Here is a 27,855-nt window from a genome sequence, read left to right on the forward strand (position 1 = left end):
TTAAATTGATGATTTAATGATTTTTAACGATTAAGTCTCAATGACTTTTTTTGAAAAACATAGTTATTTTTCATAATAAAATATGTTATTATGGTAATATATAATGTACTTTGTTACTTTTAAGTGAATAAATATCAAAATGTTTTAATTTTTTAATGCTTAAAATTAAATTTTATTTTCCAATACTAAAAATGGAAATGGCCTATATAAACAAAAGCTCTTTGGAATCCTCAGTGATATTTGTGAGTGCAAAGGGATCCTAAGACCAAAAAGTTTGAGAATATTAGGAGAAAAGCCTTGGGAAGGAAGGTCATGGCTATACTGTGGCTAGTTTTAATTATCAGGGCAAGCAGTTTGTTCTTGCTGCAGTAGGCAATGGGGAGCCTTTGAAGGTTTGGGGGCTGGGAACATAGTCTGAGGTGTACTTCAGGCGATCAATCTGAAATTGATGCACAGAAGTGACTGGAACTTGCAAGAGATCGGAGATTTAAAACATCCACACGAAACACTGTAGAGCCCACCACAATGGTACACGCGAATGGTAAAATAGCCTAAAAAGTAGGATGTGGTAGGATGAACAACGGCTGACAAATATATCTGTGTCCAAATGCCAAGAACCTACGAATGTTACCTTATATGGCACAAGAGGCTTCACAGATGTGATTATGTCAAGGATCTTGAGATGGGGAGATTATCCTGGATTATGTGGAGATATACCTACATTATCTAAATGCCATCACAAGTCTCTGTACGAAGAGGAAGGCAGGGGGAGATTTCACACAGAAGAGAGAAGGTGATGTGACAATCTCAGCAGAAAGACTGGAGGATGCATTGTCATAGGGTGTGAAGATGGAGAAAGGAGCCCCAAGGCAACGAGTGCAAAGAATGAGGCTCTAGAGGCCCAGGGCTCTAAAAAAGAAAGGTAAGGAAATGGATTAATCCCAAGGGCTTCTGCAAGGAGTGCAGCCCTGCCATCATCTTGATTGTTCAGGTACTCAGAGGCAGAACACAGGAGCAGTTACAAGCCTGAGCTCAGGAACCAGCTAGACCTGAGTTCAAGTCTGGATCCTCTATTTACAAGCTGTATGACTTGGCAAATTGCTTGGCAAGCTGAGTCTCCATTTCTAACCTATATACAGGGATAATAATGCCTATATCATAGATTCGATTAGACAGACTAAATGAGATGAGTCTAAAACACCCATACAATAGTAAAAATATGCAGTAGATAGCTGCAGATATTATTAACAGGAACGATGTAATGTTACACACTCAGGTGAGAAGAAAATCAAAACTTGTTTCTTTTAGGCTATGAGAAAGCTGTATTTAGAAAGATTCAAGTCCACTGAATATTGATCAAACAGCAGGGACAGTAAGAAAGTATCTGTCTTAATTCATTCACTAAACAAATATTTCCTGAACAGCTACTATATGACAGGCAATAAGCTTGGTGCTGAAGATACAGTAATGAATAACACTTTCTTTGCCTAAATGGAATTTAAACACTAGAATTAATTTTCATATTCTTATGATATAAAGAGGGCTCTGATATCTCTATTTTTATAAGTGGTAAAAATAGAAAAGATAAAAGCTTTTTTCCAGGCAGTCAGTCAATAAATAGACCCTATGACTATAAGCAACGTGAGGACGGAGCCCATATCTGTCTTCCTCACTGTTACATCCTAAGGGCCTAGCACAGCGTGTGGCACATCATGGGCAGTTAACGCTCTTCTGAATTAATGAATGAACAGTAGTAAAGGGGACATTTTGCAAGTCAGGGGCTGGAGAGAGAGTTTCTTACCTGTGAAGAGTTTCACTTGATTCGCTGCCTTCAGTGCATTCCCTTAATGAGTTGTTGCTTCTGTTGGCAGAGGGTGGGAGAAGTTAAAGACTACGTGACGTAATTTTAACTTAGTGATCAAACAAAATTGTTCCTCTGGATACTGCTTTTAGACAAATGCAGATTCAAAAGAGTGAGACTGGGGCGCTGGCTCTTCCCAGTGGAGAGAACAGTATGGAGAAAAGCTTGAAGACAGAAGGAAATGAACCCCTTTTGGGAATCAGGAGCAGTCTGTCTTGGTTAGAGCACAATACAGGAGGAAAGCAGGGTGGTGACGAGTTAGGGAGGTTCTTCAGTGTCAGCCTGAGAACCATGTATTGAATGCAGCAGATCTGCAGGCAACGGCTTCTGTGTCTGACATGAGTAACAAATTAATATTAGCTTTTTTTCCTTTTTGGCTAAAGTCAGTTCTCAGAAGTTGTCTTTGTTTAGGGGTTATGGAATTCATTTCTTTATGATCCTTTTATGATTTCATTTAAACATTCAGCAATTCAATTATTAATAAAAACTAGAACTGTTTTCAGTAAGGTTCTTATAATCCTATATTGAGGTTGTTGTAACTTCCTTTCAGACTACCTTTCTCTCAAAAGTTATGTAAGCTATTGTAAATACATGTAAATGTAGAAAAACTATTCCGATTGTGGAATGGCATACCATATAAATATCTTCATCTGGTTAAACAGCAGTAAAATGTAAAATAAGCAAAAAAAAAAAAAATGGTGGGGCTTCCCTGGTGGCACAGCGGTTAAGAATCCGCCTGCCAATGCAGGGGACACAGGTTTGAGCCCTGGTCCGGGAAGATCCCACATGCCGCTGAGCAACTAAGCCCGTGCACCACAACTACTGAGCCTGTGCTCTAGAGCCCGCAAGCCACAACTACTGAGCCCACGCACCACAACTACTGAATCCCGGGCACCTAGAGCCCATGCTCTGAAACAAAGAAAAGCCACCACAATGAGAAGCCTGTGCAGCGCAACGAAGAGTAGCGCCCGCTCACCGCAACTAGAGTAAGCCTGTGTGCAGCAACAAAGACCCAACGTAGCCAAAAATAAAATAAGTAAATTCTAAAAAATGCCTATTGTCTCTTTGGCGGGGCTAATGACAGACTCTGGGAGGGCTCACACCAAGAAGTACTTCCCAGAACTCCTGCTGCCAGTGTCCTTGTCCCCACCGTGAGCCACAGCCACCCCCTGCCTCTGCAGGAGGCCCTCCAACTCTAGCAGCTGAACACACATGTCGACTGAAGAAAACTCACAACCTAAAAGTTGCGAGTTAAGCTGTACTCCGGGATCTTACTGAGGACTCCAGAACAAGCGGCAGCAGCTCAGATATCCTCGAGGAGCTTCTCTGAAGAGGATGTGAGGAGCTTCTCTGAAGAGGATGTGCAAGAGCAGCTGTGGGTTATAACTGGGAAGAGTCATCTTTGCATTTTTCACTGTTGCTTTCCGTGTGGAGGAGAGGCTCTTGGTGCTCCAGCCAGGCGTCAGGGCTGTGCCACGGAGGTGGGAGAGCCAAGTTCAGGACACTGGTCCACAAGAGACCTCCCAGCTCCATGAAATATCAAACAGCGAAAATCTCCCAGATATCTCCATCTCAACGCCAAGACCCAGCTCCACTCTGTGACCAGCAAGCTACAGTGCTGGACACCCTATGCCAAACAACTAGCAAGACAGGAACACAGCCCCACTCATTAGCAGAGAGGCTGCCTAAAATCATAATAAGGCCACAGACACCCCAAAACACACCACCAGACATGGACCTGCACACCAGAAAGACAAGATCCAGCCTCATCCACCAGAACACAGGCACCAGTTCTCTCCACCAGGAAGCCTAAACAACCCACTGAACCAACCTTAGCCACTGGGGACAGACACCAAAAACAACGGAAACTAAGAATCTGCAGTCTGTGAAAAGGAGACCCCAAACACAGTAAGATAAGCAAAATGAGAAGACAGAGAACCACACAGCAGATGAAGGAGCAAGGCAGAAACCCACCAGACCTAACAAACGAAGAGGAAATAGGCAGTCTACCTGAAAAAGAATTCAGAATAATGATAGTAAAGATGGTCCAAGATCTTGGAAATAGAATGGAGAAAATACAAGAAACATTTAACAAGGACCTAGAGGAACTAAAGAGCAAACAAACAGTGATGAACAACACAATAAATGAAATTTAAAATTCTCTAGAAGGGATCAATAGCATAAAAACTGAGGCAGAAGAACGGATAAGTGACCTGGAAGATAAAATAGTGGAAATAACTACTGCAGAGTGGAATAGAGAAAAAAGAATGAAAAGAATTGAGGACAGTCTCACAGACCTCTGGGATGACATTAAACGCACCAACATTCGAATTATAGGGGTCCCAGAAGAAGAAAAAAAGAAAGGGACTGAGAAAATATTTGAAGAGATTAGAGATGAAAACTTCCCTAATGTGGGAAAGGAAATAGTTAATCAAGTCCAGGAAGCACAGAGAGTCCCATACAGGATAAATCCAAGGAGAAACATGCCAAGACACATATTAATCAAATTATCAAAAATTAAATACAAAGAACAAATATTAAAAGCAGCAAGGGAAAAACAACAAATAACACATAAAGGAATCCCCATAAGGTTAAGAGCTGATCTTTGAGCAGAAACTCTGCAAGCCAGAAGGGAGTGGCAGGACATATTTAAAGTGATGAAGGAGAAAAACCTACAGCCAAGATTACTCTAGCCAGCAAGGATCTCATTCAGATTTGATGGAGAAATTAAAAGCTTTACAGACAAGTAAAAGCTAAGAGAATTCAACACCACCAAACCAGCTTTACAACAAATGCTAAAGGAACTTCTCTAGGCAGGAAACACAAGAGAAGGAAGAGACTTACAAAAGCAAACCAAAAACAATTAAGAAAATGGTAATAGGAACATACATATTGATAATTACCTTAAATATAAATGGATTAAATGCTCCAACCAAAAGACATAGACTGGCTGAATGGATACAAAAACAAGACCCGTTTATATGCTGTCTACAAGAGACCCACTTCAGACCTAGGGACACATACAGACTAAAAGTGAGGGGGTGGAAAAAGATATTCCATGCAATTGGAAATCAAAAGAAAGCTGGAGTAGCAATTCTCATATCAGACAAAACAGACTTTAAAACAAAGACTATTACAAGAGACAAAGAAGGACACTACATAATGATCAAGGGATCGATCCAAGAAGAAGATATAACAATTGTAAATATTTATGCACCCAACATAGGAGCACCTCAATACATAAGGAAAATACTAAGAGCCAAAAAAAGGGGAAATTGACAGTAACACAATCATAGCAGGGGACTTTAACACCCCACTTTCACCAATGCACAGATCATCCAAAATGAAAATAAACAAGGAAATACAAGCTTTAAATGATACATTAAACAAGATGGACTTAATTGATATTTATAGGACATTCCATCCAAAAACAACAGAATACACATTCTTCTCAAGTGCTCATGGAACATTCTCCAGGATAGATCATATCTTGGGTCACAAATCAAGCCTTGGTAAATTTAAGAAAATTGACATCGTATCAAGTATCTTTTCCAACCACAACGCTATGAGACTAGATATCAATTACAGGAAAAAGTCTGTAAGAAATACAAACATATGGAGGCTAAACAACACACTACTTAATAACCAAGCGATCACTGAGGAAATCAAAGAGGAAATCAAAAAATACCTAGAAACAAATGACAATGAAAACACAATGACCCAAAACCTGTGGGTTGCAGCAAAAGCAGTTCTAAGAGGGAAGTTTATAGCAATACAATCCTACCTTAAGAAACAAGAAACATCTCAAATAAACAACCTAACCTTACACCTAAAGCAATTAGAGAAAGAAGAACAAAAAAACCCCAAAGTTAGCAGAAGTATAAAGATCAGATCAGAAATAAATGAAAAAGAAATGAAGGAAACGATAGCAAAGATCAATAAAACTAAAAGCTGGTTTTTTGAGAAGATAAACAAAATTGATAAACCATTAGCCAGATTTATCAAGAAAAAAAGGGAGAAGACTCAAATCAATAGAATTAGAAATGAAAAAGGAGAAGTAACAACGGACACTGCAGAGATACAAAGGATAATAAGAGATTACTACAAGCAACTATATGCCAATAAAATGGACAACTGGAAGAAATGGACAAATTCTTAGAAATGCACAGCCTTCCAAGGCTGAGCCAGGAAGAATTAGAAAATATGAACAGACCAATCACAAGCACTGAAAATGAAACTGTGATTAAAAATCTTCCAACAAACAAAAGCCCAGAACCAGATGGCTTCACAGGCGAATTCTATCAAACATTTAGAGAAGAGCTAACACCTATCCTTCTCAAACTCTTCCAAAATATAGCAGAGGGAGGAACACTCCCAAACTCATTCTACGAGACCACCATCACTCTGATACCTAAATCAGACAAAGACGTCACAAAGAAAGAAAACTACAGGCCAAGATCACTGATGAACATAGATGCAAAAATTCTCAACAAAATACTAGCAAACAGAATCCAACAGCACATTAAAAGGATCATACACTATGATCAAGTGGGGTTTATCCCAGGAATGCAAGGATTCTTCAAATCAATCAACGTGATACACCATATTAACAAACTGAAGGAGAAAAACCACATGATCATCTCAATAGATGCAGAGAAAGCTTTTGATAAAATTCAACACCCATTTATGATAAAAACCCTCCGTAGGGGCTTCCCTGGTGGTGCAGTGGTTGAGAGTCCGCCTGCCGATGCAGGGGACATGGGTTCGTGCCCCGGTCCGGGAAGATCCCACATGCTGCGGAGCGGCTGGGCCCGTGAGCCATGGCCACTGAGCCTGCGTGTCCGGAGCCTGTGCTCCACAACTGGAGAGGCCACAACAGTGAGAGGCCCACGTACCACAAAAAAAAAAAAAAAAAAAAAAAAAAAAACCCTCCGTAAAGTAGGCATAGAGGGAACTTTCCTCAACATAATAAAGGCCATATATGACAAACCCACAGCCAACATTGTCCTCAAAGGTGAAAAACTAAAATCATTTCTACTAAGATCAGGAACAAGACAAGGTTGCTAACTCTCACCTCTATTATTCAACGTAGTTTTGGAAGTTTAGATCAGAGAAGAAAAAGAAATAAAAGGAATCCAAATTGGAAAAGAAGAAGTAAAGCTGTCACTGTTTGCAGATGATATGATACCATACATAGAGAATCCCGAATAGCCAAAGCAATCTTGAGAAAGAAAAACAGAGCTGGAGGAATCAGACTCCCTGACTTCAGACTATACTACAAAGCTACAGTAATCAAGACAGTATGGTACTGGCACAAAAACAGAAATAGAGATCAATGTAACAGGATAGAAAGGCCAGAGACAAACCCACGCACATATGGTCACCTTATCTTTGATAAAGGAGGCAAGAATATACAGTGGAAAAAAGACAGCCTCTTCAATAAGTGGTGCTGGGAGAACTGGACAGATACATGTAAAGGAATGAAATTAGAACACTCCCTAATACCATACACAAAAACAAACTGAAAATGGATTAAAGACCTAAATGTAAGGCCAGACACCATCAAACTCTTAGAGGAAAACATAGGAAGAACACTCTATGACATAAATCACAGCAAGATCCTTTTTGACCCACCTCCTACAGAAATGGAAATAAAAACACAAATAAACAAATGGGACCTAATGAAACTTAAAAGCTTTTGCACAGCCAAGGAAACCATAAACAAGATGAAAAGACAACCCTCAGAATGGGAGAAAATATTTGCAAATGAAGCAACTGACAAAGGATTAATCTCCAAAACACACAGAAGACCTAAATAGACATTTCTCCAAAGAAGATATACAGATTGCCAACAAACACATGAAAGAATGCTCAACATTACTAATTATTAGAGAAATGCAAATCAAAAATACAGTGAGGTATCACCTCATGCCAGCCAGAACAGCCATTATCAAAAAAGCTAGAAACAATAAATGCTGGAGAGGGTGTGGAGAAAAGGGAACCCTCTTGCACTGTTAGTGGGAATGTAAATTGATACAGCCACTATGGAGAACAGTATGGAGGTTCCTTAAAAAACTACAAATAGAACTACCATACGACCCAGCGATCCCACTGCTGCGCATATACCCTGAGAAAACCATAATTCAAAAAGAGTCATGTACCAAAATGTTCATTGCAGCTCTATTTACAATAGCCAGGACATGGAAGCAACCTAGGTGTCCATCAACAAATGAATGGATAAAGAAGATGTGGCACATATATACAATGGAATATTACTCAGCCATAAAAAGGAACGAAACTGAGTTATTTGTAGTGAGGTGGATGGACCTAGAGATGTCATACAGTGAAGTAAGTCGGAAAGAGAAAAACACATACCGTACACTTATATATGGAATCTAAAAAAAAAAGAAAAGAAAAAAGAAAAAAAATGGTCAGAAGAACCTAGGGGCAAGACGGGAATAAAGATGCAGACCTACTAGAGAATGTACTTGAGGGTATGGGGAGGGGGTAGGTTAAGCTGGGACAAAGTGAGGGAGTGGCATGGACATACATACACTACCAAACATAAAATAGATAGCTAGTGGGAAGCAGCCGCATAGCAGAGGGAGATCAGCTCAGTGCTTTGTGAACACCTAGAGGGGTGGGATAGGGAGGATGGGAGGGAGGGAGATGCAAGAGGGAAGAGATATGGGGACATATGTATATGTATAACTGATTCACTTTGTTATAAAGCAGAAACTAACACACCATTGTAAAGCAATTATACTCTTATAAAGGTGTTTTTAAAAAATGCCTATTAAGTTGATTTCTAGAAAGTAAATTACTTTAGTACATTTCACCGAAATCCTTTCTGGTTTCAGTTAAACACTATCACAACTTTCCATCAATTCTCATGTGAACTGTCCAGACTTCCCAAATTACCTGGTCACATGTAAAATTCCTGGACAATTAATTAGATTCAGAATCTCAGATTCCTCTCACCTATGGCATATCTCTAATCTCAGCCTTGATTCAGTAATGCAATCTCTTATTCTATCATCTCTGTATAGATAAATGTAACTCTCAGTTAATTATACAAAGAATAATTTCTAGATTCCATGTATTTTTAGAATAATCAATTGCTCCGATGTATTTAACTCTTCTTTAAGGCACAACAGTAGAATTTAGGCCTCCAAGCAAATTTTGCAAAGTGCTACCCCTGGAATTTGTCAATTTAGAAATGTTTTTGTTCCTGAACCCTTAAAAGCTTGAGGCTGAGTTCTGGCTTTGGTGCCAAAGCCTAAAATGACAAGGTCATTTGTAGGATTACAGCAAATTAACATAAACTCTCTAATGGCAGGGGCTAAATATATTCATGTTGAATACAGTTCAATGTAGTCAAGCCCATCATTAGTGGCTGAAGTGATGGAAGTTTGATCAGGGAAGTCATGGTAATCTTGTGGAATGATTAGTGCTGGAAGCCAGGGGCTCTAATGTTTACTTCTGACTTTGTCTCTTTGCCTCATAGAAGGAGGCAACTTAATCTGTCTAAATGTAATCATCTGTCAAATGAGTTTAATAATACTGCCCTGGCTTAGAAGGCATATTATAGAGTTATGACAAAAATGAAAGTGCTCTGCTCTTCACAACAGCCAAGACACGGAAATAACCTAAATGCTCATTGACAGACGAATGGATAAAGAAGATGTGGTATATACATACAATGGACTACTACTCAGCCATAAAAAAGAACAAAATAATGCCATTTGTAGCAACATGGATGCAACTAGAGATTATCATACTAAGTGAAGCTAGTCAGAAAGAGAAAGACAAATAGCATATGATATCACCTATATGTGGAATCTAACATATGACTCAAATCAATCTACCTATGAAACAGACAGAATCACGGACATATAGAGAACAGACTGGTGGTTGCCGAGGAGGGAGGGAGTGTGGGGGAGTGATGGAGGGGGAGGTTGGGGTTAGCAGATGTAAGCTTTTATATACAGAATGGATAAACAACAAGGTCCTACTGTATAGCACAGAGAACTATATTCAATACCCCATAATAAACCATAATGGAAAGGAATATTAAAAAAAGAATGCATATATGTGTATAACTGAATCACTTTGCTATACAGCAGAAATTAACAACATTGTAAATCAACTACACTTCAATAAAAAAAAACTGAGAAAAAATAAAATGCTTGAGAACATTTTAAAAAAATGAAAGTGTCCTGCACATATAAGTATTCTTGGATGGAGTGACAATAGAATGTTTCTAACATGTGATTCAGAGAATGCAATGTTATGCTAGGTAACTGGACTGTTATTAATATTTTACTACTACTATTAATAATATTAATAAAAACAGACAAATCCAATTAATATTTTGCTACCTCAGGTTAATAAACACTAACTGAACATCTTAAGAAAATGGAGATTGTTTATATAAAAGTATTATGTCAGAAAGTATTATTTTGAGATATTTGCCATATAACCAGAAAACAAAATTACAATGGGTTATTATAATACTAGCAACATATAATTAGTATTAAAATGCTAAGAATATAGTATATACCATATTAAAATGCTCTAAGCTGATTTAATAATAGCACACATTAAAAATTTAAAACACTTTTGAAAAGAGTATGAGGATCTCATTGATTTCTGCAGGTACGTGCAGGCAGTGGCTGGTGGACTGGTTGAATCCTTTTTTGGATCCGACTTTTATTAATTTAAGTCATTGCCTAGACTTAATGCCTAGAGAACCAAAGCTTTCCGATTAGCTTATACCTGGAGAGTTATGCAGTTCTCAGGGTTTGAGCTTTAGCTTCACCATGTGTGGTTGTAGGTAAGTCAACCTTTTGGAACTTGTGTTTTTCTCATTTTTAAAATGGGATAAATAAATCCTGCTCTATCTTGTCTCAAACAGACAGTTGTTGTGACAATCAAATAAGATTATGAATGTGAAATCTGTTGGGAACTATAAATTACTGTATGAATGTAACTTTGGGTAACACGTTGCCTTGACTAATTTCTGAGTAGGAAAACTATTGCTATTATTTTCTCTTGATGTCAAGGTGTTTTACTTTTGCTAACTCATCCACTTTTGTTTTCCCTGGTAATGTCCAGATACCCCTCAAAGTTACTGAAACTTCAACCCCCCAGAAGCTGTCCCACATAGACACCGTGATCGCCACCCACTGATTAGAGAAGCCTTCCCACTGTCAAGTACACTCAGTCTTACACAGCCACATAGGAGAACCCCAGAGATGGTGCTCTCCCGTCTTCCTCGCTCTTGCCCAGGCGCACGGGTGGCTCCTCATTGATCACACTTCTCAACTCCTGGAGAAGCTGTTTCAAGTCCCTCGTTGGATCTTCCTTTGTATTAGGTTTCGTAGAGTGCTGAATTAAAACAATTTACAAGACAAGGACACTTTGTTTTTTTCAGATTCAAATGCCATTTCCTACTATAAAATTAATTCAACTGGTAAACAGAAATTATGGAGGAGAAAGAAGAGGAAATAAAAAACCTGTAATCTTACTACTCAGGGATAATCAATAATATTCAATCAATAATCCACACAGTGCTATATCTAATCTATAAACGTGTGTATACCTATTTATACATATATATAAACACAGGATCAAACTATACACATCTATTTTTAAATCCTTTTTTATTTTTTAACTTTAACAATGTGGTATGTACATCTTACCATGCCATTAAATATTTACAACTACATCCAGGCAAAATAATTCCAATACTTTTGTTAAGGGCTGAACTAATTTTATAAAACTACAGAACTTTACAAGTAAGGAACTCTCTAGCGATGAGTCAATCTACCCCCAACACTTTACTGATGAGGAAAGAGACATCCAGTATTTTCAAACTGTGTTAGCTGGAGAATAATATAAAAAAGATTTTCAAATAGATAGTATTCCTCAATGAATATTTATAATATAAGAAAAAGTACAGAGGTTCCCAATTGGCACAAAAAGAGAGGAAACCGAACATTAGTCAGAAGTTGCCCTGGTGAGCAGGTGGACTTAGTTGGAGGATGTTCATGGCTAGAGAGGCATCAAGCATCATCAAGCTATTTTAGCCAGAAGTGTCTGTCCCAAGGCAGAGTTACACCTGCCACACGGACTGGTTGCTGAAGGATGAACACTGCAAAATTTTTGTTCTTTGGGCATTACTTTTCTAGGGTCCATGTCAACCAAGTGTTGATGTTACTGGTATAACCCTCACATTCCCCACCCCTTCCTACCACCACTGAGAAACCACATAAAATATCCAGCTGAAGATGTCAAGAGTTCTAACTGAATGTGTGGCAATTATGATCTTTCCAGTTTACTGATGGTCACCTTACCTAGAAATTACCATGATGAGTTCAGAATTTCATAAATTAGACTCCATTAAATTATGAAATTTGATTTCATTAATTTAAAATATATGAAGATGTGAACCATTTTTTTTGTTTGTTTTTTTTTGTTTGTTTTTTGTTTTTGTTTTTTTGCGGTACACGGGCCTCTCACTATTGTGGCCTCTCCCGTTGCGGAGCACAGGCTCCGGACGCACAGGCTCAGTGGCCATGGCTCACGGGCCTAGCCACTCCGCGGCATGTAGGATCTTCCCAGACTGGGGCATGAACCCGTGTCCTCTGCATCGGCAGGCGGACTCTCAACCACTGCGCCACCAGGGAAGCCCTGAACCATTTTTAATAGACGTTATTTTTGAGAGCAGTTCACAGCAAAAATGAGTATTAGGTACAGAGATTTCCCATATACCCGCTGATCACACACATGCTGAACAAGTTTCTTAATCATAAATAAAAGCATTTGTCTCTAAGCAGATCCAATTTCACCAAACAAACACTGGCTTTGTTCCTGTTCTAGCCCTGGTGGACATCATATCTAATGTGGAATAAAACTTCAAAAACCAGGGCTTCCCTGGTGGCGCAGTGGTTGGGACTCTGCCTGCCAATGCAGGGGACACGGGTTCGTGCCTCGGTCTGGGAAGATCCCACATGCTGCGGAGAGGCTGGGCCCGTGAGCCATGGCCGCTGAGCCTGCACGTCCGGAGCCTGTGCTCCACAACGGGAGAGGCCACAACAGTGAGAGGCCTGCGTACCGCAAAAAAAAAAAAAAACAAACTTCAAAAACCTTATTCTATTGCAATATTCAGTCACTTTAGTTCTAACCTTGAAATATCAATATAACACCTGGACCTTCATATATTCTGCCCACTAGAAAGTTTACTTACTAAGCTTTGTCATTAAAAATTTTAAGCCCTTGACATTTATTATAACTTATCAGTATAATAACATACAAACATGTAAATATGCTTCCTTCCCCACTCCCAGGATCATGACACTCATGTTCTTTGAGAGTAACTGGTGCTTTACAAAACATACAAGGTTGAAAAGTATTCAATTAACATTAACTTAACAATTAATCATAATCAGCCCTATGATATTCTCTTACTGTGATTTCATCCTAATACTCTTTAAAACTTTTAAAATTTGTGTTGTTCCTCCAATTAAAATGTAAGTTTCATAGAGGCAAGGACTGGTTCGACCATCTCCGCCTTTATACACTGCATTTCAAATAACCCATACTTTGCTTGTATATAAAATCACAAAAATATAAAGTTGGAAGGGTCTTTAAGATCATTTAATTCTAGTCCAATCTCCAGTCAGAAGTGATGATGAATTTTCTCTAGGGCATCCCAGCAATATACTTATCTGGCATTTACTTGATCACCAAAAACCAAGGAAGGCAGTTTAATTTTCATATAGCTTTAATCCTTTGCAAGAAAGGCTTAAACTGAATCTCCTCCATACAACTTCCATCCCTGGTCATAGTTTTATCTCCTAGTGTTATGAGGGAACAATTTAACATGATAACCTTTTAGAAATGGATACTTATTTTATCATGCCAACCTCCCCTCCCCCACCTACACTTTCTAACACACTCTCCAGGCTAGATCTTCTCAATTCATCTACTCTTTTAAGTAGCATGGTCTCATGATTTCTCACCACTTTGGTTGTGCTTCTTCTTCTTCTTTTTTTTTTTTGGCGGTACCCGGGCCTCTCACTGTGGTGGCCTCTCCCGTTGCGGAGCACAGGCTCCGGACGCGCAGGCTCAGCGGCCATGGCTCATGGGCCCAGCTGCTCCGCGGCATGTGGGATCTTCCCGGACCGGGGCACGAACCTGTGTCCCCTGCATTGGCAGGCAGACTCTCAACCACTGCGCCACCAGGGAAGCCCGGTTGTGCTTCTTTTTAACAGACTCTGGTTAATCAATGATTCTCTTAAATGCTCATGCCCAGAAATGAAATAGAGAAATCAAGGAGAATCTGACCAGAGCAGAAGGGAGGAGAACTGTCTCCTTCCTTGATCTGGGTGCTATCCTTAAAACCTTTTTTGGCTGCAACATAATACTGCTGACTCAGACTGAGTAGGCAGTCAGCTGAGGCTCCCCAGGTCTTTTCCACACGTTATTGATAATACACATCTTCCATGTCCTGTAATTTGCCTTTCTGTGTATTTAGTACCAAGTTCAAGACTATATCTGTCCCAGTCAAACTTTCTCTCATAGATGTGGCTCATCATTTCAACTGTCAAGATAAGTTGATAGAGGCACTATTTATCAAATGTTTACCATGTACCAAGTACTCAATATATTATCTCATTTAAACTTTAATCTTCAAACCACCCAATAAGGTAGAAATCATCATTTCCATTTTAGAAATGAGAAAACTGAGGCACAGAGAGGTTAAACAACTTGCTCAAAATCACACAAGGGGTAAATGGCACAACTGGGATAAAAAAACATCATCTGCTTGTCTTCAAAGTCCATGATCTGTCCAATGTGATACACTGACTAATTCTCACTGGATATATTCATCAGGAAACGTTATCAGTATGTAAGGGGCTGTCCAAGTTTAGGATCATAAAATCACAAAATTGTAGAATATGGACAAGTATTAAATCATATAGTTGAACACCTGAGCTCACCATACTTACAGTCTGGTTATTACTAAAAGTAATTCACAAATCACATGAAGGCAACTACTCTACAAACTCAGAGGCATTAAACAAGAATTGATTTATCAGTCAAATGTATCCTGGGAATCTTTAAAACTACTAAAGAGATAGTAACACAAATGCCAGTACCACTTCCTAACCCATTCTGGAGGTGATAGGGAATAGAGAGGCAGTGTGGTACCAGTGGAAGACAGCACAGGCTTTTAAATCATGGCCACTACCATTCTCTGGCTATGTGATGTAGAACAAGTTACCTTTCACACTCCAACAGACTTTGCAGGATATCTGTTATGTGCCAGACACTCTTAGGAACTAATGTAAAATGACAAATGTAACTGGTCCTTGCTTGCAGAGACCATACAGATTAATATGGGAGGCAAATGCACAAACAGATCATTTCATTATAACAAGGGAAATGCTTCTTTTAATCTCCATCTCCTAATCTGTAAAAATGAGGAAAATAACTCTTACTTTATAAGGATGGCATAAGGAACGAGAAGCATTTAATGTATACATTGGAAGTATTCAGTAAAGGCTGGTTTCCACTTCCTTCTCCCTTTAGCATAGAAACACATGAAGTATTTTATATGCTTCATATTTACTGATCTAGAATGACCAGAAAGGTAATAAGACTTAAAGTATTATAATGTGTTAGTACTAGGATAGAGCCACTAAGAAGATGTCATAAGGGTTAACTGTGCATTCTAGTTACTTATGCTCTCCCTTGATATAAGTAGAGACATTATCTTTCTTTTCTTTTTTCTTCGCTCCCTTCCTTTATAAACCAATATCCTATTGTTAGACAGTTGTATTATTTCCATTTTTGGCTATTATAAATAATGCTTCAGTGAATATCTTCATGCATTTACCTTTGTGCCTATCTCTCATTATTTTATCAAGATCAATTTCTAGAGATGATATTACTGAATCAAAGGGAATTTTAGGACTTCTGATAACTATTATCTAGAAAAGTCATAACAGTCCAATCCAATATGTAAGGAGCTTAGAAGTCACCACTTCTTTCCTCACAACAAGAAAAAAGCTTAACAAACTGATAATCATCAACTCCCCTTAGATCCATCAGAGAACTGAGGACACAGGCCAAACTGCTACTCTCAAAACTGGAGGCAAATATACAGAATTATAACTTACTGGAGCAGAAGTCCAGGAGCAGAGATCCTCCACTGAAGCCAGTAAAGGGTAGAAAAACTTAAATTGATGAAGTGCTAGAGGCTCAGTGTGAACAAGCTTAAGAATTAAAAACTCCAAGTTAGGGCCACCACATTTTTGTAAGCTTTACCTCCAGGAGCCCCATCAGTTCTCAGAATGAAGACTGGAGAAAAATCCCTTTGTGTTTCCTGACAGGAGTAAGGGAAAAGTAACTATCTTGAAATATGCTCAGAGCCTTCTGTTCTTCTTAACAAATCCAGCCCTCAAGAGACACTTGATATCAAACCAGAGGTGAAACACCTTGGGTTTTACTAGAGCCTGATCAACCTGGGGAAAGGGAAATACCCAACTCAACTCCTCCTAGCCTTCCTGTCTTACCTAAAGATGACCGTGGTAGTGGGGTAACAAAACTGAGAACTTGGGAGAGTCCCACCCAAGGGGCATAGGCTCACTAAAAGACAGACCTAATAACAGGACTATATAGTGTTCCCCACACACACACCTCACCACGACATCAATAAGCCTTCTGTATAATAATGAGACTACAACATAAATAACTGCATGTCAAAGGCCTTAAGAGAAAGTCTCTAGGGAAACCCAAAGACAAGAGGGGAAACAAAAACAAGGACACCTGAGAAAATTTTAGCCTCTGACACCTACAGCTACAGCAAACAGTAAACACAGCCCAACTCCTAGCAAAAAAACCCCACAAAACCACACACTAAAGGTCTGTTTATCTCGGTTTTTTTTATCCAGTACATCATGTCCAGCTTTCAACAAAAAAGTACAAGGCATACTAAAAGACAAAAAAACACAGTTTGAAGAGACAGAGCAAGCATCAGAACCAGACTCAAATACAGCAGATATTTTAGAATTATCAGACTAGGAATTTAAAATAACTATGATTAATATACTAAAGGTTCTAATGGAAAAAGTGGATGACTTGTAAGAACAGATGGGTAATGTAAGCAGAAAGATTAAAATTCTGAGATAGAATCAGAAGGAAATGCTAGAAAGAAAAAACATTGTAAAGAAATGAAAAAGGCCTTTGTTGGACTTATCAGTAGGCTGGACATGCCCAATAAAAGAAACAATGAGCTTCAAGATATGTCAATGGAAACTTCTAAAGCTGAAATACAAAGAGAAAAAAGCATGAAAAAGATAGAATAGAACAGAAAATAGAACTGTGGGACAACTATAAAGGTGTAACATCCATAATGGGGATACCAGAAGGAGAAGAAAGAGAGAAAGAGACAGAAGAAATACTTGAAGTGATAATAGTTGAGAATTTTCCAAGATTACTGACAGATACCAAGCCACAGATACAGGAAGCTAAGAGAACATGCCAAGCAGTATAAACACCAAAAAAAAAAAAAAAAAAAAACTATGCATAAGTATATTATATTTGAACTGCAGAAAATAAAAAAAAGAAAGATTTTAAAGAAGCCAGAAGAAAAAAAACACCTTACCTATAGAATAGCAAGGATAAGAATTACATCAGACTTCTCTTCAAACCATGTATGCATGCGAAAAGAGAGTTGAGTGAAATATTTAAAGTACTGAGAGAAAAGCACCTACCAACCTAGAATTATGAATCCTGCAAAATTATCCTTCAAAAGTGAAGGAGAAATAACAACTTTCTCAAACAAAAATTGAGGGAATTTTTTGCCAGTAGACTTGCTTTGCAAGAAATGTTAAAAGTTCTTTAGAGAGAAGGAAAATTATAAGGTCAGAAACCCAGAACTACATAAAGAAAGGAAGAGTATTAAAGAAGGAATAAGTGAAAGTAAAGAACAAAACTTTTTCTTAATTGCTCTAACAGAAGTTTGTTCAAACAATAATAGCAATAATGTATTCAATTAGGTACGTACATCATATATATTAATAAAATATATAATATAATATACATTACGATATGTATTACTAATATATGCTTATGTATAAGTGAAATGAATGACAACAATGATACAAGGGGCAGGAGAGAGAACTTAGTACTATTTTGTTGTTAGCAGGTACTTGTACTACCCATGACACAGTATAGTGTTATATGAAAGTGAACCTGTATTATCTGTAAATGTATATTGCAAACTCTAGGAAAACCACTAAAAAAAGCAGAAAAAAACCCATAATTGATGTGCAAAAGGAGAGAAAAATAAAATCTTACAAAATGCTCAATTTAAAAAAAAAAGCAGGAAAAGAGTGAAAGACAAAAATAGGAAAGAAAACAAAGGCAATGACAAAGAACAGTAACAAATATGATACATATTAATCCAGCTATATAAATAATCACTTTAAATGTTAATGGTCTAAATATACCAATTAAAAAACAGAGATTGTCAGCGTGCATCAAAAAAAATAAGACCCAAATATTGTCTACAATAAACCCACTTCAAATATAAAAGCACATATAGATTAAGAGTAAAGAGATGATGGACTTCCCTGTGGTGCACTGGTTAAGAATCCGCCTGCCAATGCAGGGGACACAGGTTCGAGCCCTGGTCTGGGAAGATCCCACATGCCACGGAGAAACTAAGCCCGTGCACCACAACTACTGAGCCTGTGCTCTAGAGCCCTCGAGCCATAAATACTGAGCCTGCGTGCCATAAATACTGAGCCTGCGTGCCACAACTACTGAAGCCCATGTGCCAAGAGCCCATGCTCTGCAACAAGAGAAGCCACCGCAATGAGAAGCCCACGCGCCGCAACAAGGAGTAGCCCCCACTCACTGCAACTAGAGAAAGCCCGCATGCAGCAATGAAGACCAAATGCAGCCAAAAATAAAAAACAATTTAAAAAAAAGCAAAGAGATGAAGAAAGTTACACCATGCTAACACTAATTTTAAAAAATCGGGGGACTTCTCTGGCGGTCCAGTAATTGGGACTTCACCTTCCAGTGCAGGGGGTGTGGGTTCGATCCCTGGTCAGGGAGCTAAGATCTCACATGCCTTGTGGTCAAAAAACCAAAAAAACATAAAAAACAAGCAGTATTGTAATAAATTCTTTAAAAGACTTTAAAAATGGTCCTCATTTAAAAAAAAGTTGGAGTAGCATTAATTTCAGACAGAGCAGACTTTAGAGCAAGGAAAGCGATCAGGGATAAAGAAGGGCATTACATAATGATAAACAGGTCAATTTTCTTAGAAGGTGTAATAATCCTTAATGTGTATGCACTTAACAGTGGAACATCAAAATATGTGAGGCAAAACCTGACAGAACTGCATGGAGAAATAGATGAATTCACAATTAGTTGGAGACTTTAATAACCTTCTTTCAAAAATGGAAACATTCAGCAGGCAGAAATTCAGTAAGGATACAGTTGAACTTAACAACACCATCAACCAACTGGATACAATTGATACCTAAAGACTAATTCATCTAAAAACAGCAGAATACATATTCTTCTCAAACTTACATGGAACATTCACCAAGATATGAATTTGGGGCCATAAAACAAACCTTAACAATTATTAAAGAATAAAAATCATACAATATCTACTCTAGGAACACAATAGAACTGAACTTGAAATCAGTAACAGAAGGACAGCTGGAAAATCTCCAAATAATTGAAGATTAAACAGCACAGTCCTAAATAACACATGTGTCAAAGAAGGTATATCAAGAAAAATTTTAAAATAGTTTGAATGAAATGAAAATGAAACTTACCAAAATGTGTGTGATATAGCAAAAGTGGGGCTTAGAGGGAAATTTATAGCACTGAATGCACATATTAGAAAACAAGAAAGATCTAAAACCAATAATCTAAGCTTCTTTGGGAATTTAGGGGAAAAAAGAGCAAATTAGATCCAAAGCAAGCAAAGAAAATACAAATAAAATTTAAAGCTGAAATCAATGGAATTAAAAAGAGGAAACCAATAGAGATTAATCAATGACCCAAAAGCAGGTACTTAAACCTGCTTTTTATTAAAGATCAATAAAATTAGTAAGTCTCTAGCCAAGCTAACTAAGAAAAAAAGAGAGGATACAAAAATTTCTATCAGAAAGAGGTGACATCACCACAGATCCCATGGACATTAAAAACATAATAAAGGAATATTATGAACAACTCTGTACCCACAAATGTGATAACCTAGATGAAATGGACCAATTCCCTGAAAGACATAATCTGTCAGAACTTACATAAGAAGAAATAGAGAATCTGAATAGGCCTATATCTATTAAAGAAATTAAATCAATAATTAATAACCTTTCAAAACAGAAAGCACCAGGCCTAAATGGGTTTAATGCTGAACTCTAACAAACATTTAAGGAAAAGATTATACCAACTCTCTACAATCTCTTCCAGAAAATAGATGTAGACAGAATATTTCCTAAGTCATTCTATGAGACCAGCATTACCCTGATACCAAAACCAAAAACACTAGAAGAAAAGAAAACTATAGACTAATATCTCTCATGAACATACGTATAAAAATATTCAACAAAATATTACTAAGTATAATACAACAATTTTAAGAACTACACCCCACAATCAAGTGGGAATTATCCCAGTTATATAAAGCTAGTTCAACATTCAAAAACCAATTAATATAATCTATCACCATCAACAGGCTAAAGAGGAAAAATCGCATGATTAAATTAATAGATGCAGAAAATGTATCTAACAAAATCCAATATCCACCCAGGATAAAGTATCTCAGCAAAAGGCCATTTACAACCAACCCATAGCCAACATAATACTCAACAGTGAAAAGCTGAATGCCTTCCCACTAAATTCAGTAACAAGACAAGGATGTCCGCTCTTGCTGCTTCCATTTAACACAGTAGTGGAAGTCCTAGCCACAGCTATCAGACAAGAAAAAGAAATAAAAGGTGTCCAAATTGGAAGGGAAGTGGTAAAACATTTGCAGATGACGTGATACTCTATATAGAGAACCCTAAAGTCTCTACCCAAAAACTATTAGAACAAATGAATTCAGCAAGGTTGCAGGATACAAGATTAACATACAGAAATCTGTTCCATTCCTGTACACTAATAATGAAATATCAGAAAGAGAAAGTAAAACAAAATCCCACTTAAAATTGCATCCAAAAATATAAAATACCTAGGAATAAACTTAACCAAGGATGTGAAGGAACTGTACTCTGAAAACTATAAAACACTGATAAAGGAAACTAAAGATGATTCAAAGAAATGGAAAGATATCTCATGCTCTTGGATTGTAAGAAATAATCTTATTAAAATGGCCATACTATCCAAAGCAATCTACAGATTTAACACAATCCCTATCAAAATACCCCATGACATTCTTCACAGAACTAGAACAAATAATCTTAAAATTTATATGGGACCACAAAATTGCCAAAGCAATCCTGAGAAAAAAGAACAAAGCTGGAGGTATAACCCTCCCAGACTTCAGACTATCCTATAAAGCTACAGTAATCAAAATAGTGTAGTACTGGCACAAAAACAAACACATAGATCAATGGAACAGAATGGAGAGCCCAGAAATAAACCCAGGCACCTTCAGTCAATTAATCTATGACAAAGGAGGCAAGAATATACAGTGGAGAAAAGACAGTTTCTTCAATAAGTGATGCTGGGAAAACTGGATAGTCACATGTAAAACAATGAGATTAGAACATTTCCTCACACCATATACAAAAATAAACTCAAAATGGTTTGAAGACCTAAACGTAAAACCTGAAACAATAAAACTCCCATAAGAGAACACAGGTGGAACATTCTTTGACATATTTTCTTGTATCAGTCTCCTAAGACAAAAGAAATAAAAGCAAAAATAAACAAATGGGACCTAATTAAATTTAAAAGTTTTTGAACAGCAGAGGAAACTTTCCATCAACAAAATGAAAAGACTACTTACAGAGTGGGAGAACATATTTGCAAATTATATGACTGACAAGAGGTTAATATCCAAAATACACAAACAGAGCATATAACTCAATATCAAACAAACAATCCAATCAAAAAAATGAGCAGAAGTCTTGAATAGATATTTTTCCAAAGAAGACATACAGATGGCTAACAGGCAAATGGAAAGATGCTCAACATCACTAATTATTAGAGAAATACAAATCAAAGCCACAAAGAGGTATCAACACATACCTGTCAGAATGGCTATCATCAAAAAGTGTACAAATAGAGAATTCCCTGGTGGTCCAGGGTTAGCACTTGCTGCTTTCACTGCGGGCCCAGATTCAATCCCTGGTTAGGGAACTAAGATCCTGCAAGCCATGCAGTGCAGCAAAAAAAAAAAAAAAAAAGTCACAAAAACAAATGTTGGCCAGGATGTGAAGAAAAGGGAACTCTCATACACTGTTGGTGGAAACATAAATTGGTGCAGCCACTATGGATAACAATACGAAGGTTCTTTAAAAAACCAAAAATTGAACTACTATATGATCCAGTAATTACATTCCTGGGTAAATATCCAGAAAAAACAAAAACACTAATTTGAAAAGATACGGGCACCCCAATGCTCACAGCAAGTGATATTTACAATAGCCAAGACATGGAAGCAACCCAAGTGCCTATGAACAGACAACTGGATTAAGAAGATGTGACGCATATATATACACACACACATATACACACACACACACAATGGATACTACTCAACCATAAAAAGGAATTGTAATACTGCCAGTTGCAGCAATGTGGATGGACATAGAGAACATTATGTTTAGTGAAATAAGTCAGACAGAGAAATTGTTTAGATTCCACATAAGATATCACTTATATGTGAAATCTAAAAATACAAATGAATATATATGCAGAACAGAAACAGACTCACAGATATAGAAAACAAACTTGTGGTTACCAAAGAGGAGAGGGATGGGGAAGGGACAAATCATGGGTATGAGATTAACTACTATATGTAAAATAGATAAGCAACAAGGATATACTGTATAGCAGAGGGAATTATACCCATTATCTTATAACAACCTATAATGGAATATAATCTTCAAAAATACTGAATCACTATGCTGTACATCTGAAAGTAACACAATATTGTAAATCAACTACATTTCAATTAAAAAATAATTATTTATAGTCTTGAAAGGGGAAAAACCTCTCAGTAAACTAGGAATAGTGGGAAACTTCCTCAATTTGATAAAGAACACCTACAAAAACCCTACAGCTAACAACACACTTAATGGGGAGAAGCTAGATACTATCTTGCTAACGTCAAAAACTAGGCAAGGGGCTTCCCTGGTGGCGCAGTGGTTGAGAGTCCGCCTGCTGATGCAGGGGACGCGGGTTCGTAACCCGGTCCGGGAAGATCCCACATGCCGTGGAGCGGCTGGTCCCGTGAGCCATGGCCGCTGAGCCTGTGCATCCGGAGCCTGTGCTCCACAACGGGAGAGGCCACAGCAGTGAGAGGCCCGCATACTGAAAAAAAAAAAAAAAAAAAAAAAACTAGGCAAGAATGTCCCTTCTCATCACTTCTGTTCAACATCATATTGGAAGTCATAGTTAATGAAATAAAAAGAACAAAAAGGAAAAAAAAGTGTACAGATTTGCAAAGGAAGAAATGACTGTCTTTCTTCACAAATGACATGATTCACTATGTAGAAAATCCCAAAGAATCAACAACAGTAACAAGAAAACTCCCGGAACAAATAAGAGATTATTGCAAGGTGTCAGGAAACAAGGTTAATATACAAAAGTTAATTGCTGTATAAGAGCAATGAACAATTGGATTTTAAAATTAAAAACACAATACCATTCACATTAGTACCAAAGATATAGAATTCTTAGGTATAAGTCTAACAAAATATGTACAAGATCTACATGAGTAACACTAAAAAATTCTGATGTAAGAAATCAAAGAAGAGCTAAATAAATGGAGAGATATTCCATGTTCATGGATAAGAAGACCCAATATTGTTAAGATATCAGTTTTTTCCAACCTGATTTATGAATTAAATACAATCTTAATCAAAACCCCAATAATTCTTTAAATTTTGTTGATATTGACAAACTGATTTTAATGTTTATATGGGAAGGCAAAAACCCCAGAAGAGTTAAGACAATAGTGAAGGTGAACAAAGTTGGAGAACTGACACTATCCAAGTTCAAGATTTACTGTAATAAGACAGTGTGGTACTGGTAAAAGAACAGACAAATAGACTGATGGAACAGAATAAAATAAAGATCCCAGAAACAGTCCCACACAAATATAGCCAACTGATCTTCAACAAAAGAGCAAAGGTAATTCAATAGAGAAAGGGCACTATTTTCAACTAGTGGTGCTGGAAAAACTTGACATCCACATGCGGAAAAAAATGAATCTAGATGCAGACCTTATATCCTCCACAAAAATTAACTCAAAGTGAATCACAGACCTAAATGTAAAATTCCAGACTATAAAACTCCTAGAGGATAATATAGGAGAAAATTTAGATGACCTTAGGTTTAGTGATGACTTTTTAGATACAACATCAAAAGCATGATCCATGAAAGAAAAACATCAGTAAATTGTACTTTATTAACTTTAAAAACTTTTCTTTGTGAAAGACAATGTTTAAAAAATGGAAATATAAACCACAGACTGGCAGAAAATCTTTTCAAAACAGATAACTGATAAAAGACTGGTAACTAAAATACACCCCAAAAAAGAACCTCTTAAAATTCAACAATAAGAAAAAATTTTAAATGCCCATTTAAAAAATGGGTAGAAGTTTGGAACAGACATCTCACCATAGAAAATATGTATATGGTAAATAAACATATGAAAATAGGCTCAACATTGTATTTCATTAAGGAATTTCAAAGTCAAACAACAAGATATCATACTACACCACACTCCTATTAGAATGGCTAAAATCCAAACACTGACAACACCAAATGTTGTCAAGGATGGGGAGCAACAGGAACTCTTATTCACTGCTGGTGAGATTACAAAATGGTACAGCCTCTTTGGAAGACAGTTTCATTGTTTCTTACAAAACTAAACATGCTCTTACTATACAATGCAGCAATCATGCTCTGTAGTATTTACCTAACAGAGTTGAAAACTTATGTCTGTGCAAAACCTGCACATAGATGTTTATCTGCACATAGATTTATTCATAATCTGCCAAAACTTGGAAGCAATCAAGATATCCTTCAACAGGTGAATGGATAAACAAACTGTGGTACACCCATACTATGGAATATTATTCAGTGAAAAAGAAATTAGCTACTAAGGGATGAAAAGATATGAAGGAATCTTGCAAGCATATTGCTAAGTGAAAGAAGCCAATGTGAAAAGACTATATACTATATGATTCCAATTATATGATATTCTGGAAAAGACAAAACTACAAAGAGAGTAAAAAGATCACTGGTTGCCAGGGGTTCAGGGGAAGGGGGGGAAGAGATGAACAGGTGAAGCACAGGGCATTTTTAGAGCAGTGAAACTATTTTGTATAATACTATAATGGTCGATATATACCATCATACATATGTCAAAACCCACAGAATGTACAATACAAGGAGTGAACCCCAATGTAAATTATAGACTTTAGTTAATAATAATGTATCAATATTGGCTTATCAATTGTAACAAACGTACCATACTAATGCAAGATATTGGTAATAGGAGAAACTGGGGGGAGGGAGCGGTAGGGCAAAGGGAGTCTATGGGAGCTCTCTAAACTTTCTGCTCAATTCTCTAGTTTCTGCTAAAACTACCCTAAAAAATTAGTCTATTAATTTAAAAAAAAAAAAAAAAAGAAACAGTGAACTTTGGAAGCAAAAATGACAAAATCATATCAATTTATATCTTTATCAGTAAGGTATGATACAAGAGTGGCCATTATGCTGCACCCTTCCCGTTACCATTTGACCATTTTATATGCAAAATTGTTAGTTTTTTTTGCTTTAATATGCAGTAATTATTATTTGTTTATAAATGAGTTTGAACATTTTTCATGTTTATTGACTATATGCATTTCTTATGTGAATTTTGTATCCATATCTTTAGTACACTTTTCTTTTAGAGTATATGCTATCTTCATCTGGGTATGTAAAAACTCTCTATATTATACACATTAACCCTTTATTTATTAGAAATATTTTTCTAGTTTGTGTTTTGATTTTGTTTATGGTGGTTTTGTGATTTAAGTTTTATTTACTCAAAATAATCAATCGTTCCTTTTTAAAATTAATTAGTTAATTTATTATTTATTTTTGGCTGTGTTGGGTCTTTGTTGCTGTGTGCAGGCTTTCTTTAGTTGTGGCGAGCGGGGGCTAACCTTCATTGCGGTGCGCGGGCTTCTCATTGCGGTGGCTTCTCTTGTTGCAGAGCACGGGCTCTAGGCAAGCGGGCTCAGTAGTTGTGGCACACAGGCTTAGTTGGTCTGCGGCACATGGGATCTTCCCAGACCAGGGCTTGAACCCATGTCCCTTGCATTGGCAGGTGGATTCTTAACCTCTGTGTCACCAGGGAAGTCCCAATCGTTCCTTTTAATGTTTATAAATCTTGTAATGCTTTCACTGATTCATTTTTAATACTTTTGTATGCTGTTTGATTCATATGGAACATATTTTGATTTATAACATGAGAAAAATACACTTTTAAAAATTAGAAAATAGCTAGGAAATGAACAATTTAAAAACATTCTTTACATATGACTCCTGTCTGGCTGGTAAAGAAATAGCTACATATAAGCTCTTCCTGAAGTTACTGGAGCCCGTCAAAGAATCTTGCTCTCTCCCACTCCAATCTCTGACCCTTAGGATACACATTAAGCCTATTGCTAGGGGACATACATTTTCAGGTTAAAACTTCTACAAGCTTTTTTGGTTTCAAGGGAAGAATATAAGCTTATACTGTTGTTGTTAAACTTAAGGTTTGTTTTGTGATTTGATTAGCTTCCTATTACATTTTGACTCTGAAATTATTTTATGTTAAATTTGTTTCCAAAATACCTTGCAAATTATATCTCTAATGTACCTCCATCTTCCCCAAATACTGTTCTCTCTAATGGCCTTGAGTGCATTACAGGCAAACTTATGAGTTATAATGTAAGATAAGTAATGTCTAGGGAGAATGTGTGCTTCTCAACTCCTCCTAGCTCCATTTTCCAAAGATAGAAGATGAATGTAAAAGCTAAAAATAAAAGCTTGATCTCATTCAGTTTGAGTTAGACTACTCTATTTTGAGAACGTCTGACCAAATCCATCTCCTATAATACTTATGTTCCTGTCAGAAGGCGGTAATAAAAATGGAATAAAAATATACTGTTTAGAATATATATATATTTTTTTATATTGTATACTAAAAATGGGTGAGTAGGAAATAAGACAAAAGTTACAAAGTCTTGCTGAAAATCTTGCTCACATCATGGGTACTTCAACAACAAAGATCAAGCACAGCTAGCACAAATTACAGTGCATGTGTACAGAGTCTGATATATAAACAAAATAAATTATATGAGCCTGGAAATCTTTTATTTTTATATGCTACAATAGCCTTTACCTGAAACTTTCATCTAAAATCTTCTATGTCAAGCTACCAATTATTTGTGTGTATGTGTCTGTCTGTGTAGGTATGTATTTAGATACACATACATATATACATGTTCTTGGTGTTTGAGCTTGGATCAAATCACATAATATAATTTTTCTGGTTCTACCATTTTCTCACCTGTTAAAACTAGGGCAATCAATTGGATAATTTTTAATGCCTTTGTACTTCCAAAATGGTATAATATTCATCCACAAAGACCTAATGAAATACACTGTTGGTTCAGATAGAGTATCTATTTACGTCATCATCCATTTATTTTGTTTATAAACAGCATTCAACAGTGTGGTGT

The 27,855-nt window shown here is 37.0% G+C and overlaps 1 protein-coding gene across 1 annotated transcript in view; it reads right to left on the bottom strand.

Annotated features, from left to right (window-relative positions):
- CCDC158 (coiled-coil domain containing 158) overlaps positions 1-27,855 on the bottom strand; it is an 83,871-nt gene that overhangs the window by 12,922 nt on the left and 43,094 nt on the right. Inside the window, exon 16 of the mRNA XM_067734721.1 lies at positions 11,094-11,251. Within this exon, the coding sequence (XP_067590822.1) occupies positions 11,094-11,251 (158 nt within the window). The remainder of the gene's footprint in view (positions 1-11,093; positions 11,252-27,855) is intronic.

The sequence above is a fragment of the Pseudorca crassidens genome, chromosome 4 (genome assembly GCF_039906515.1).
Source record: "Pseudorca crassidens isolate mPseCra1 chromosome 4, mPseCra1.hap1, whole genome shotgun sequence".
Classification (NCBI taxonomy): Eukaryota; Metazoa; Chordata; class Mammalia; order Artiodactyla; family Delphinidae; genus Pseudorca; species Pseudorca crassidens.